The sequence below is a fragment of the Salmo trutta genome, unplaced genomic scaffold (genome assembly GCF_901001165.1).
Source record: "Salmo trutta unplaced genomic scaffold, fSalTru1.1, whole genome shotgun sequence".
NCBI lineage: Eukaryota > Metazoa > Chordata > Actinopteri > Salmoniformes > Salmonidae > Salmo > Salmo trutta.
The window spans coordinates 153,752-167,906 of NW_021822690.1; the positions used below are offsets into that span (position 1 = coordinate 153,752).

At 46.8% G+C, this 14,155-nt stretch overlaps 1 protein-coding gene across 1 annotated transcript in view; it reads left to right on the forward strand.

The window, feature by feature from the left end:
• The first annotated feature begins 295 nt into the window (after positions 1–295).
• The window catches only part of LOC115183508 (transmembrane anterior posterior transformation protein 1 homolog), a 40,296-nt gene continuing 26,436 nt past the window's right edge, over positions 296–14,155 (forward strand). The window contains exons 1-4 of the mRNA XM_029744720.1: positions 296–534; positions 6,183–6,313; positions 6,818–6,936; positions 9,121–9,283. Of these exons, the coding sequence (XP_029600580.1) occupies positions 354–534; positions 6,183–6,313; positions 6,818–6,936; positions 9,121–9,283 (594 nt within the window). The 5' untranslated portion in view covers positions 296–353. The remainder of the gene's footprint in view (positions 535–6,182; positions 6,314–6,817; positions 6,937–9,120; positions 9,284–14,155) is intronic.

Genomic DNA, 14,155 nt, shown 5'->3' on the forward strand with positions numbered 1-14,155 from the left:
AGATAGAATTGAAATATTATTTTGAAAAGATCAGTAAATGTAAAAACAAAAAAGCAATATGCTTTTTTATTTAACAAATTGAAAATGAATATTGATATGTAATATCCCTGTCTGTTAGGTTTTGTACTCTTGTTAGTATATATATATATATATATATATATATATATATATATATATATATATATATATATATATATATATATATTGTATTTGTTGTGTTCATAATTAAACATTTATTTTTTATTTTTTTAATAGATGTATACGTGTGTTTCTGGCGCTACGTGATGACGGACCCACGCAAGCGACGTGTGTGTCGTCAGCGCGCCTGTCTGCCAGGCGAGCCGTAGAACAAGATGGCGGACTCCTTAGCAACGGCTCAGGGAGAGGAGATCGAACCGGAGAAAGAAGGCAAGGAGAGAAGGATGGAGGGAGATAGTGAGAACCGGGGATCGAAGGAGACCTCCGAGGTGACGGAGACACTGGGGTTTTACGACAAGAAGAAAGTCCAAAAGGACAAGAAACGGAGTCTGTCTGGTGAGTACTGAACCAGAACCTCAGCTTGAGGAGAGGAGAGCCCAGGTACTGGTTCAGGTGAGTACCGAACCAGATCCTCAGCTTGAGGAGAGGAGAGTCCAGGTACCGGTCCAGGTGAGTACTGAACCAGAACCTCAGCTTGAGGAGAGGAGAGTCCAGATACCGGTTCAGGTGAGTACTGAACCAGAACCTCAGCTTGAGGAGAGGAGAGTCCAGGTACTGGTTCAGGTGAGTACTGAACCAGAACCTCAGCTTGAGGAGAGGAGAGCCCAGGTACCGGTTCAGGTGAGTACTGAGCCGGAACCTCAGCTTGAGGAGAGGTAGTAGTAGTAGTAGTAGTAGTAGTAGTAGAAGTGTTAGTAGTAGTGTTAGTAGTAGTGGTAGTAGTAGTAGTATTAGTAGTAGTAGCAGCTAGCTAACAGTAGTAGTAGTAGTAGTAGTAGGAGTAGTAGTAGTAGTAGTAGTAGTAGTAGTAGTAGTAGCAGCTAGCTAACAGTAGTAGTAGTAGTAGTAGTAGTAGTAGTAGTAGTAGTAGTAGTAGTAGTAGAAGAAGTAGTAGTAGTAGTAGTAGTAGCTAGCTAACAGTAGTAGTAGCAGCTAGCTAACAGTAGTAATAGTAGTAGTAGTACTAGTAGTAGCAGCTAGCTAACAGTAGTAGTAGTAGTAGTAGTAGTAGCAGCTAGCTAACAGTAGTAGTAGTATTAGTAGCAGCTAGCTAACAGTAGTAGTAGTAGTAGTAGTAGTAGTAGTAGTAGTAGTAGTAGCAGCTAGCTAACAGTAGTAGTAGTAGTAGTAGTAGAAGAAGTAGTAGTAGTAGTAGTAGTAGTAGCAGCTAGCTAACAGTAGTAGTAGTAGTAGTAGTAGTAGTAGTAGTAGCAGCTAGCTAACAGTAGTAGTAGTAGTAGTAGTAGCAGCTAGCTAACAGTAGTAGTAGTAGTAGCAGCTAGCTAACAGTAGTAGTAGTAGTAGCAGCTAGCTAACAGTAGTAGTAGTAGTAGTAGCAGCTAGCTAACAGTAGTAGTAGTAGTAGTAGTAGCAGCTAGCTAACATTAGTAGTAGTAGTAGTAGTAGTAGTAGCAGCTAGCTAACATTAGTAGTAGTAGTAGTAGTAGTAGTAGTAGTAGCAGTTAGCTAACAGTAGTAGTAGCAGCTAGCTAACAGTAGTAATAGTAGTAGTAGTACTAGTAGTAGCAGCTAGCTAACAGTAGTAGTAGTAGTAGTAGTAGTAGTAGTAGCAGCTAGCTAACAGTAGTAGTAGTAGTAGTAGTATTAGTAGCAGCTAGCTAACAGTAGTAGTAGTAGTAGTAGCAGCTAGCTAACAGTAGTAGTAGTAGTAGTAGCAGCTAGCTAACAGTAGTAGTAGTAGTAGCAGCTAGCTAACAGTAGTAGTAGTAGTAGCAGCTAGCTAACAGTAGTAGTAGTAGTAGTAGCAGCTAGCTAACAGTAGTAGTAGTAGTAGTAGCAGCTAGCTAACAGTAGTAGTAGTAGTAGCAGCTAGCTAACAGTAGTAGTAGTAGTAGCAGCTAGCTAACAGTAGTAGTAGTAGTAGCAGCTAGCTAACAGTAGTAGTAGTAGTAGTAGCAGCTAGCTAACATTAGTAGTAGTAGTAGTAGTAGTAGTAGTAGCAGCTAGCTAACAGTAGTAGTAGTAGTAGTAGCTAGCTAACAGTAGTAGTAGTAGTAGCAGCTAGCTAACAGTAGTAATAGTAGTAGTAGTACTAGTAGTAGCAGCTAGCTAACAGTAGTAGTAGCAGCTAGCTAACAGTAGTAGTAGTAGAAGAAGAAGTAGTAGTAGTAGTAGTAGTAGTAGTAGTAGCAGCTAGCTAACAGTAGTAGTAGTAGTAGCAGCTAGCTAACAGTAGTAGTAGTAGTAGCAGCTAGCTAACAGTAGTAGTAGTAGTAGCAGCTAGCTAACAGTAGTAGTAGTAGTAGTAGTAGCAGCTAGCTAACAGTAGTAGTAGTAGTAGTAGTATTAGTAGCAGCTAGCTAACAGTAGTAGTAGTAGCAGCTAGCTAACAGTAGTAGTAGCAGCTAGCTAACAGTAGTAGTAGTAGTAGTAGTAGCAGCTAGCTAACAGTAGTAGTAGTAGTAGTAGCAGCTAGCTAACAGTAGTAGTAGTAGTAGTAGCAGCTAGCTAACAGTAGTAGTAGGAGCAGCAGTAGTAGTAGTAGTAGCAGCTAGCTAACAATAGTTGTAGTAGTAGTAGTAGCAGCTAGCTACCAGTAGTAGTAGTAGTAGTAGTAGTAGTAGTAGTAGTAGTAGTAGTAGTAGTAGCAGCTAGCTAACTGTAGTAGTAGTAGTAGTAGTAGTAGCTAGCTAACAGTGGTAGTAGTAGTAGTAGCAGCTAGCTAACAGTAGTAGTAGTAGTAGTAGTAGCAGCTAGCTAACAGTAGTAGTAGTAGTAGTAGTAGTAGTAACAGCTAGCTAACAGTAGTAGTAGTAGTAGCAGCTAGCTAACAGTAGTAGTAGTAGTAGTAGCAGCTAGCTAACAGTAGTAGTAGTAGTAGCAGTTAGCTAACAGTAGTAGTAGTAGTAGCAGCTAGCTAACAGTAGTAGTTGTAGCAGCTAGCTAACAGTAGTAGTAGTAGCAGCTAGCTAGTAGTAGTAGTAGTAGTAGTAGTAGTAGTAGTAGTAGTAGTAGTAGTAGTAGTAGCAGCAGCAGCTAGCTATCAGTAGTAGTAGTAGCAGCAGCTAGCTAACAGTAGTAGTAGTAGCAGCTAGCTAACAGTAGTAGTAGTAGTAGTAGCAGCTAGCTAACAGTAGTAGTAGTAGTAGTAGTAGTAGCAGCTAGCTAACAGTAGTAGTAGTAGTAGTAGCAGCTAGCTAACAGTAGTAGTAGCAGCTAGCTAACAGTAGTAGTAGTAGTAGTAGTAGTGGTAGTAGCAGCTAGCTAACAGTAGTAGTAGTAGTAGTAGTAGTAGTGGTAGTAGCAGCTAGCTAACAGAACACAGCCAACCAGCTAGTAGCTAACGTTAAAAATCAAATTGTATTGGTCACATACACATGGTTAGCAGATGTTAATGCGAGTGTAGTGAAATGCTTGTGTTTCTAGTTCCGACCATGCAGTAATATCTAACAAGTAATATAACCTAACAATTTCACAACAACTACATTTAAATATATGTATGAAATGTATGCATTCACTACTGTAAGTCGCTCTGGATAAGTGCGTCTGCTAAATTACTAAAATGTAAAATGTACCTTATACACACAAGTGTAGAGGAATGAACATGAATATGTACATATAAATATATGGATGAGTGATGGCCGAACGGCATAGTCAAGATGCAATAGATGGTATAGCGTACAGTATATACATATGAGATGAGTAATGTAGGGTATGAAAACACTATTAAACATTACTGGCTAACTGCAGGGTTACAGTTAGCCAGCTAATTAGCTTGTTGTAGCTACCTCCTAGACAGATTGAGGTGCAGCGTAGACAGATTGAGGTGCAGTGTGGACAGATTGAGGTGCAGTGTGGACAGCTGTAGATGGACAGATTGAGGTGCAGTGTGGACAGCTGTAGATGGACAGATTGAGGTGCAGTGTGGACAGATTGAGGTGCAGTGTGGACAGCTGTAGATGGACAGATTGAGGTGCAGCGTGGACAGATTGAGGTGCAGTGTGGACAGCTGTAGAGTGACAGATTGAGGTGCAGCGTGGACAGCTGTAGATGGACAGATTGAGGAGCAGCGTGGACAGCTGTAGATGGACAGATTGAGGTGCAGCATGGACAGGTTGAGGTGCAGCGTGGACAGATTGAGGTGCAGCGTGGACAGATTGAGGTGCAGCGTGGACAGATTGAGGTGCAGCGTGGATAGGTTGAGGTGCAGCGTGGACAGCTGTAGATGGACAGATTGAGGTGCAGTGTGGACAGATTGAGGTGCAGCGTGGACAGATTGAGGTGCAGCATGGACAGATTGAGGTGCAGCGTGGACAGATTGAGGTGCAGCGTGGATAGGTTGAGGTGCAGCGTGGACAGCTGTAGATGGACAGATTGAGGTGCAGCGTGGACAGATTGAGGTGCAGCGTGGACAGATTGAGGTGCAGCGTGGACAGATTGAGGTGCAGCGTGGATAGGTTGAGGTGCAGCGTGGACAGCTGTAGATGGACAGATTGAGGTGCAGCGTGGATAGGTTGAGGTGCAGCGTGGACAGCTGTAGATGGACAGATTGAGGTGCAGCGTGGACAGATTGAGGTGCAGCGTGGACAGATTGAGGTGCAGCGTGGACAGATTGAGGTGCAGCGTGGATAGGTTGAGGTGCAGCGTGGACAGCTGTAGATGGACAGATTGAGGTGCAGCGTGGACAGATTGAGGTGCAGCGTGGACAGATTGAGGTGCAGCGTGGACAGATTGAGGTGCAGCGTGGATAGGTTGAGGTGCAGCGTGGACAGCTGTAGATGGACAGATTGAGGTGCAGTGTGGACAGATTGAGGTGCAGCGTGGACAGATTGAGGTGCAGCGTGGACAGCTGTAGATGGACAGATTGAGGTGCAGCGTGGATAGGTTGAGGTGCAGCGTGGACAGCTGTAGATGGACAGATTGAGGTGCAGCGTGGACAGATTGAGGTGCAGCGTGGACAGATTGAGGTGCAGCGTGGACAGATTGAGGTGCAGCGTGGATAGGTTGAGGTGCAGCGTGGACAGCTGTAGATGGACAGATTGAGGTGCAGTGTGGACAGATTGAGGTGCAGCGTGGACAGATTGAGGTGCAGCGTGGACAGCTGTAGATGGACAGATTGAGGTGCAGTGTGGACAGATTGAGGTGCAGCGTGGATAGCTGTAGATGGACAGATTGAGGTGCAGCGTGGACAGATTGAGGTGCAGCGTGGACAGATTGAGGTGCAGTGTGGACAGATTGAGGTGCAGTGTGGACAGCTATAGATGGACAGATTGAGGTGCAGCGTGGACAGATTGAGGTGCAGCGTGGACAGATTGAGGTGCAGCGTGGACAGATTGAGGTGCAGCGTGGACAGATTGAGGTGCAGCGTGGACAGCTGTAGATGGACAGATTGAGGTGCAGTGTGGACAGATTGAGGTGCAGCGTGGACAGCTGTAGATGGACAGATTGAGGTGCAGTGTGGACAGATTGAGGTGCAGTGTGGACAGATTGAGGTGCAGCGTGGACAGATTGAGGTGCAGCGTGGACAGATTGAGGTGCAGCGTGGACAGATTGAGGTGCAGCGTGGACAGATTGAGGTGCAGTGTGGACAGCTGTAGATGGACAGATTGAGGTGCAGTGTGGACAGATTGAGGTGCAGTGTGGACAGCTGTAGATGGACAGATTGAGGTGCAGCGTGGACAGATTGAGGTGCAGCGTGGACAGCTGTAGATGGACAGATTGAGGTGCAGCGTGGACAGATTGAGGTGCAGCGTGGACAGCTGTAGATGGACAGATTGAGGTGCAGTGTGGACAGCTGTAGATGGACAGATTCAGGTGCAGTGTGGACAGATTAAGGTGCAGCATGGACAGATTGAGGTGCAGTGTGGACAGCTGTAGATGGACAGATTGAGGTGCAGCATGGACAGATTGAGGTGCAGCGTGGACAGCTGTAGATGGACAGATTGACGAGTGTGTGTGTGTGTGTGTGTGTGTGTGTGTGTGTGTCTGTTTGTGTGTGTGTGTGTGTGTGTGCATGTGTGTAGATCTATCCCTAGTGAGGTTCATGGGGGCGGAGCTTACCCGAGGATACTTCCTGGAACACAATGAGGCTAAATACACAGAGAGACGAGAGAGGGTTTACACCTGCCTTCGCATCCCCAAGGAACTAGAGAAGGTACTCACACACACACACACACACACACACACACACCCAGCTCTTCCTCTTCTCTCTCTTCCTCCCGACTCCTCCCTCTCTTCCTCCCAACTCCTCCCTCTCTTCCTCTTTCTCTTCCTCCCCCCTCCTCCTGCTCTTCCTCCCCCCTCTTCCTCCCTTCTCCTGCTCTTCCTCCCCCTCTTCCTCCTCCCTCCTCTCTCTTTTCCTCCCCCTTCCTCCCGCTCTTCCTTCCCCCCTCCTCCCGCTCTTCCTCCCCCCTCCTCCCGCTCTTCCTCCCCCCTCCTCCTGCTCTTCCTTCCCCCTCCTCCCGCTCTTCCTCCCCCCTCCTCCTGCTCTTCCTTCCCCTTCCTCCAGCTCTTCCCTCCCCTCTCTCTCCATCTCTTTATTAAATGTCAGTTCAAAGGGGCGTTATTGACATGGGAAACGTGTTTACATTCCCAAGGCAAGTGAAATAAACAATCAGCAAAGTGACCTAAATCTCTCTGTCCGTCTGTCTCTGTGTAGTTGATGCTGTTTGGCTTCTTCCTGTGTCTGGATGCCTTCCTGTACGTCTTCACTCTACTTCCTCTCCGAGTTCTACTGGCCCTCATCCAACTACTGACCCTACCCTGCTGTGGTCTGAGGTAAACACACCCTCATCAGGCTACTGACCCTACCCTGCTGTGGTCTGAGGTAACCTCATCAGACTACTGACCCCACCCTGCTGTGGTCTGAGGTAAACGCACCCTCATCAGACTACTGACCCTACCCTGCTGTGGTCTGAGGTAACACACCCTCATCAGACTACTGACCCTACCCTGCTGTGGTCTGAGGTAAACACACCCTCATCAGACTACTGACCCTACCCTGCTGTGGTCTGAGGTAAACACACCCTCATCAGGCTACTGACCCTACCCTGCTGTGGTCTGAGGTAACACACCCTCATCAGGCTACTGACCCTACCCTGCTGTGGTCTGAGGTAAACACACCCTCATCAGACTACTGACCCTACCCTGCTGTGGTCTGAGGTAAACACACCCTCATCAGACTACTAACCCTACCCTGCTGTGGTCTGAGGTAAACACACCCTCATCAGACTACTGACCCTACCCTGCTGTGGTCTGAGGTAACCTCATCAGACTACTGACCCTACCCTGCTGTGGTCTGAGGTAAACACACCCTCATCAGACTACTGACCCCACCCTGCTGTGGTCTGAGGTAACCTCATCAGACTACTGACCCTACCCTGCTGTGGTCTGAGGTAAACACACCCTCATCAGGCTACTGACCCTACCCTGCTGTGGTCTGAGGTAACACACAACGACACAGCAACTGTCTCTGACCTGTAGAATAGCATTGTGTTATATATTATTATGTATATGAAACCCTATTCAACTCATTCCAGGTGAAGCTGGTTGAGAGAATGCCAAGAGGGTACAAAGCTGTCATCAAGACAAAAGGTGGCTTCAAATATAAAATGTATTTTGATTTGTTTAACACTTTTTTGGTTACTACATGATTCCATATGTGTTATTTTATAGTTGTGATGTCTTCACTATTATTCTACAATGTAGTGGGTCTCCTCTCCTCTCTCTCTCTCTCCTCCCCACCACAGTGGGTCTCCTCTCTCTCTCTCCTCCCCACCACAGTGGGTCTCCTCTCCTCCAGCCAGCCCAGGTCTGTGATGTGATGAAGGGTCTCATCATGCTATCTCTCCTCTCTCTCTCCTCCCCACCACAGTGGGTCTCCTCTCTCTCTCTCCTCCCCACCACAGTGGGTCTCCTCTCCTCTCTCTCTCTCCTCCCCACCACAGTGGGTCTCCTCTCCTCCAGCCAGCGCAGGTCTGTGATGTGATGAAGGGTCTCATCATGCTATCTCTCCTCTCTCTCTCCTCCCCACCACAGTGGGTCTCCTCTCTCTCTCTCCTCCCCACCACAGTGGGTCTCCTCTCCTCTCTCTCTCTCCTCCCCACCACAGTGGGTCTCCTCTCTCTCTCTCCTCCCCACCACAGTGGGTCTCCTCTCCTCCAGCCAGCGCAGGTCTGTGATGTGATGAAGGGTCTCATCATGCTATCTCTCCTCTCTCTCTCTCTCCTCCCCACCACAGTGGGTCTCCTCTCTCTCTCTCTCTCTCCTCCCCACCACAGTGGGTCTCCTCTCTCTCTCTCTCCTCCCCACCACAGTGGGTCTCCTCTCCTCTCTCTCTCTCCTCCCCACCACAGTGGGTCTCCTCTCCTCCAGCCAGCGCAGGTCTGTGATGTGATGAAGGGTCTCATCATGCTATCTCTCCTCTCTCTCTCTCTCTCTCCTCCCCACCACAGTGGGTCTCCTCTCTCTCTCTCTCTCCTCCCCACCACAGTGGGTCTCCTCTCCTCCAGCGCAGGTCTGTGATGTGTTGAAGGGTCTCATCATGCTATCTCTCCTCTCTCTCTCTCTCTCTCTCTCCTCCCCCCCACAGTGGGTCTCCTCTCTCTTTCTCTCCTCCCCACCACAGTGGGTCTCCTCTCCTCTCTCTCTCTCTCCTCCCCACCACAGTGGGTCTCCTCTCTCTCTCTCCTCCCCACCACAGTGGGTCTCCTTTCCTCTCTCTCCTCCCCACCACAGTGGGTCTCCTCTCCTCCAGCCAGCCCAGGTCTGTGATGTTATGAAGGGTCTCATCATGCTATCTTTCCTCTCTCTCTCTCTCCTCCCCACCACAGTGGGTCTCCTCTCCTCTCTCTCCTCCCCACCATAGTGGGTCTCCTCTCCTCCAGCCAGCGCAGGTCTGTGATGTGATGAAGGGTCTCATCATGCTATCTCTCCTCTCTCTCTCTCTCCTCCCCACCACAGTGGGTCTCCTCTCCTCCAGCCAGCGCAGGTCTGTGATGTGATGAAGGGTCTCATCATGGTCCTGTGTTACGTGATGATGAGCTACGTGGACTACAGCATGATGTACCACCTGATCAGAGGACAGTCTGTCATCAAACTCTATATTATCTACAACATGCTGGAGGTAACGCACTGATTTATCACCTGTACCTGCAGCTTTTAATACCTCACCTGTACCTGCAGCTTTTAATACCTCACCTGTACCTGTAGCTTTTAATACCTCACCTGTACCTGCAGCTTTTAATACCTCACCTGTACCTGCAGCTTTTAATACCTCACCTGTACCTGCAGCTTTTAATACCTCACCTGTACCTGCAGCTTTTAATACCTCACCTGTACCTGCAGCTTTTAATACCTCACCTGTACCTGCAGCTTTAATACCTCACCTGTACCTGCAGCTTTTCATACCTCACCTGTACCTGCAGCTTTTAATACCTCACCTGTACCTGCAGCTTTTAATACCTCACCTGTACCTGCAGCTTTTAATACCTCACCTGTACCTGCAGCTTTTAATACCTCACCTGTACCTGCAGCTTTTAATACCTCACCTGTACCTGCAGCTTTTAATACCTCACCTGTACCTGCAGCTTTTCATACCTCACCTGTACCTGCAGCTTTCATACCTCACCTGTACCTGCAGCTTTTAATACCTCACCTGTACCTGCAGCTTTTAATACCTCACCTGTACCTGCAGCTTTTAATACCTCACCTGTATCTGCAGCTTTTAATACCTCACCTGTACCTGCAGCGTTTAATACCTCACCTGTACATACAGCTTTTAATACCTCACCTGTATCTGCAGCTTTTAATACCTCACCTGTACCTACAGCTTTTAATACTTCACCTGTACCTGCAGCTTTTAATACCTCACCTGTACCTGCAGCTTTTAATACCTCACCTGTACCTGCAGCTTTTCATACCTCACCTGTACCTGCAGCTTTTAATACCTCACCTGTACCTGCAGCTTTTAATACCTCACCTGTACCTGCAGCTTTTAATTCCTCACCTGTACCTGCAGCTTTTCATACCTCACCTGTACCTGCAGCTTTTCATACCTCACCTGTACCTGCAGCTTTTAATACCGCACCTGTACCTGCAGCTTTTAATACCCCACCTGTACCTGCAGCTTTTAATACCTCACCTGTACCTGCAGCTTTTAATACCTCACCTGTACCTACAGCTTTTAATACCTCACCTGTACCTGCAGCTTTTCATACCTCACCTGTACCTGCAGCTTTTAATACCTCACCTGTACCTACAGCTTTTAATACCTCACCTGTACCTGTAGCTTTTAATACCTCACCTGTACCTGCAGCGTTTAATACCTCACCTGTACCTGCAGCTTTTAATACCTTACCTGTACCTTCAGCTTTTAATACCTCACCTGTACCTGCAGCTTTTCATACCTCACCTGTACCTGCAGCTTTTAATACCACACCTGTACCTGCAGCTTTTAATACCTCACCTGTACCTGCAGCTTTTAATACCACACCTGTACCTGCAGCGTTTTAATACCTCACCTGTACATACAGCTTTTCACACCACACCTGTACCTGCAGCTTTTAATACCTCACCTGTACCTGCAGCTTTTAATACCTCACCTGTACCTGCAGCTTTTAATACCTCACCTGTACCTGCAGCTTTTAGTACCTCACCTGTACCTGCAGCTTTTAATACCTCACCTGTACCTGCAGCTTTTAATACCTCACCTGTACCTGTAGCTTTTAATACCTCACCTGTACCTGCAGCTTTTAATACCTCACCTGTACCTGCAGCTTTTAATACCTCACCTGTACCTGCAGCTTTTAATACCTCACCTGTACCTGCAGCTTTTAATACCTCACCTGTACCTGCAGCTTTTAATACCTCACCTGTACCTGCAGCTTTTAATACCTCACCTGTACCTGCAGCTTTTCATACCTCACATGTACCTGCAGCTTTTAATACCTCACCTGTACCTGCAGCTTTTAATACCTCACCTGTACCTGCAGCTTTTAATACCTCACCTTGTACCTGCAGCTTTTAATACCTCACCTGTACCTGCAGCTTTCATACCTCACCTGTACCTGCAGCTTTTCATACCTCACCTGTACCTGCAGCTTTTAATACCTCACCTGTACCTGCAGCTTTTAATACCTCACCTGTACCTGCAGCTTTTCATACCTCACATGTACCTGCAGCTTTTAATACCTCACCTGTACCTGCAGCTTTTAATACCTCACCTGTACCTGCAGCTTTTAATACCTCACCTGTACCTGCAGCTTTTAATACCTCACCTGTACCTGCAGCTTTTCATACCTCACCTGTACCTGCAGCTTTTCATACCTCACCTGTACCTGCAGCTTTTAATACCTCACCTGTACCTGCAGCTTTTAATACCTCACCTGTACCTGCAGCTTTTAATACCTCACCTGTACCTGCAGCTTTTAATACCTCACCTGTACCTGCAGCTTTTAATACCTCACCTGTACCTGCAGCTTTTCATACCTCACCTGTACCTGCAGCTTTTAATACCTCACCTGTACCTGCAGCTTTTAATACCTCACCTGTACCTGCAGCTTTTAATACCTCACCTGTACCTGCAGCTTTAATACCTCACCTGTACCTGCAGCTTTTCATACCTCACCTGTACCTGCAGCTTTTCATATTGCAGCTTTTAATACCTCACCTGTACCTGCAGCTTTTAATACCTCACCTGTACCTGCAGCTTTTCATACCTCACATGTACCTGCAGCTTTTAATACCTCACCTGTACCTGCAGCTTTTAATACCTCACCTGTACCTGCAGCTTTTAATACCTCACCTGTACCTGCAGCTTTTAATACCTCACCTGTACCTTGCAGCTTTTCATACCTCACCTGTACCTGCAGCTTTTCATACCTCACCTGTACCTGCAGCTTTTAATACCTCACCTGTACCTGCAGCTTTTAATACCTCACCTGTACCTGCAGCTTTTAATACCTCACCTGTATCTGCAGCTTTTAATACCTCACCTGTACCTGCAGCGTTTAATACCTCACCTGTACATACAGCTTTTAATACCTCACCTGTATCTGCAGCTTTTAATACCTCACCTGTACCTACAGCTTTTAATACTTCACCTGTACCTGCAGCTTTTAATACCTCACCTGTACCTGCAGCTTTTAATACCTCACCTGTACCTGCAGCTTTTCATACCTCACCTGTACCTGCAGCTTTTAATACCTCACCTGTACCTGCAGCTTTTAATACCTCACCTGTACCTGCAGCTTTTAATTCCTCACCTGTACCTGCAGCTTTTAATACCTCACCTGTACCTGCAGCTTTTAATACCTCACCTGTACCTGGAGCTTTTAATACCTCACCTGTACCTGCAGCTTTTAATACCTCACCTGTACCTGCAGCTTTTAATACCTCACCTGTACCTGCAGCTTTTAATACCTCACCTGTACCTGCAGCTTTTAATACCTCACCTGTACCTGCAGCTTTTAATACCTCACCTGTACCTGCAGCTTTTAATACCTCACCTGTACCTACAGCTTTTAATACCTCACCTGTACCTGTAGCTTTTAATACCTCACCTGTACCTGCAGCTTTTAATACCTCACCTGTACCTGCAGCTTTTAATACCTTACCTGTACCTTCAGCTTTTAATACCTCACCTGTACCTGCAGCTTTTCATACCTCACCTGTACCTGCAGCTTTTAATACCACACCTGTACCTGCAGCTTTTAATACCTCACCTGTACCTGCAGCTTTTAATACCACACCTGTACCTGCAGCGTTTTAATACCTCACCTGTACATACAGCTTTTCACACCACACCTGTACCTGCAGCTTTTAATACCTCACCTGTACCTGCAGCTTTTAATACCTCACCTGTACCTGCAGCTTTTAATACCTCACCTGTATCTGCAGCTTTTAATACCTCACCTGTACCTGCAGCGTTTAATACCTCACCTGTACATACAGCTTTTAATACCTCACCTGTATCTGCAGCTTTTAATACCTCACCTGTACCTACAGCTTTTAATACTTCACCTGTACCTGCAGCTTTTAATACCTCACCTGTACCTGCAGCTTTTAATACCTCACCTGTACCTGCAGCTTTTCATACCTCACCTGTACCTGCAGCTTTTAATACCTCACCTGTACCTGCAGCTTTTAATACCTCACCTGTACCTGCAGCTTTTAATTCCTCACCTGTACCTGCAGCTTTTCATACCTCACCTGTACCTGCAGCTTTTCATACCTCACCTGTACCTGCAGCTTTTAATACCGCACCTCTACCTGCAGCTTTTAATACCCCACCTGTACCTGCAGCTTTTAATACCTCACCTGTACCTGCAGCTTTTAATACCTCACCTGTACCTACAGCTTTTAATACCTCACCTGTACCTGCAGCTTTTCATACCTCACCTGTACCTGCAGCTTTTAATACCACACCTGTACCTGCAGATTTTAATACCTCACCTGTACCTGCAGCTTTTAATACCACACCTGTACCTGCAGCGTTTAATACCTCACCTGTACATACAGCTTTTCACACCACACCTGTACCTGCAGTTTTAATACCTCACCTGTACCTGCAGCTTTTAATACCTCACCTGTACCTGCAGCTTTTAATACCTCACCTGTATCTGCAGCTTTTAATACCTCACCTGTACCTGCAGCTTTTAATACCACACCTGTACCTGCAGCGTTTAATACCTCACCTGTACATACAGCTTTTAATACCTCACCTGTATCTGCAGATTTTAATACCTCACCTGTACCTGCAGCTTTTAATACTTCACCTGTACCTGCAGCTTTTAATACCTCACCTGTACCTGCAGCTTTTAGTACCTCACCTGTACCTGCAGCTTTTCATACCTCACCTGTACCTGCAGCTTTTAATACCTTACCTGTACCTGCAGCTTTTAATACCTCACCTGTACCTGCAGCTTTTAATACCTCACCTGTACCTGCAGTTTTTAATACCTCACCTGTACCTGCAACTTTTAATACCACACCTGCA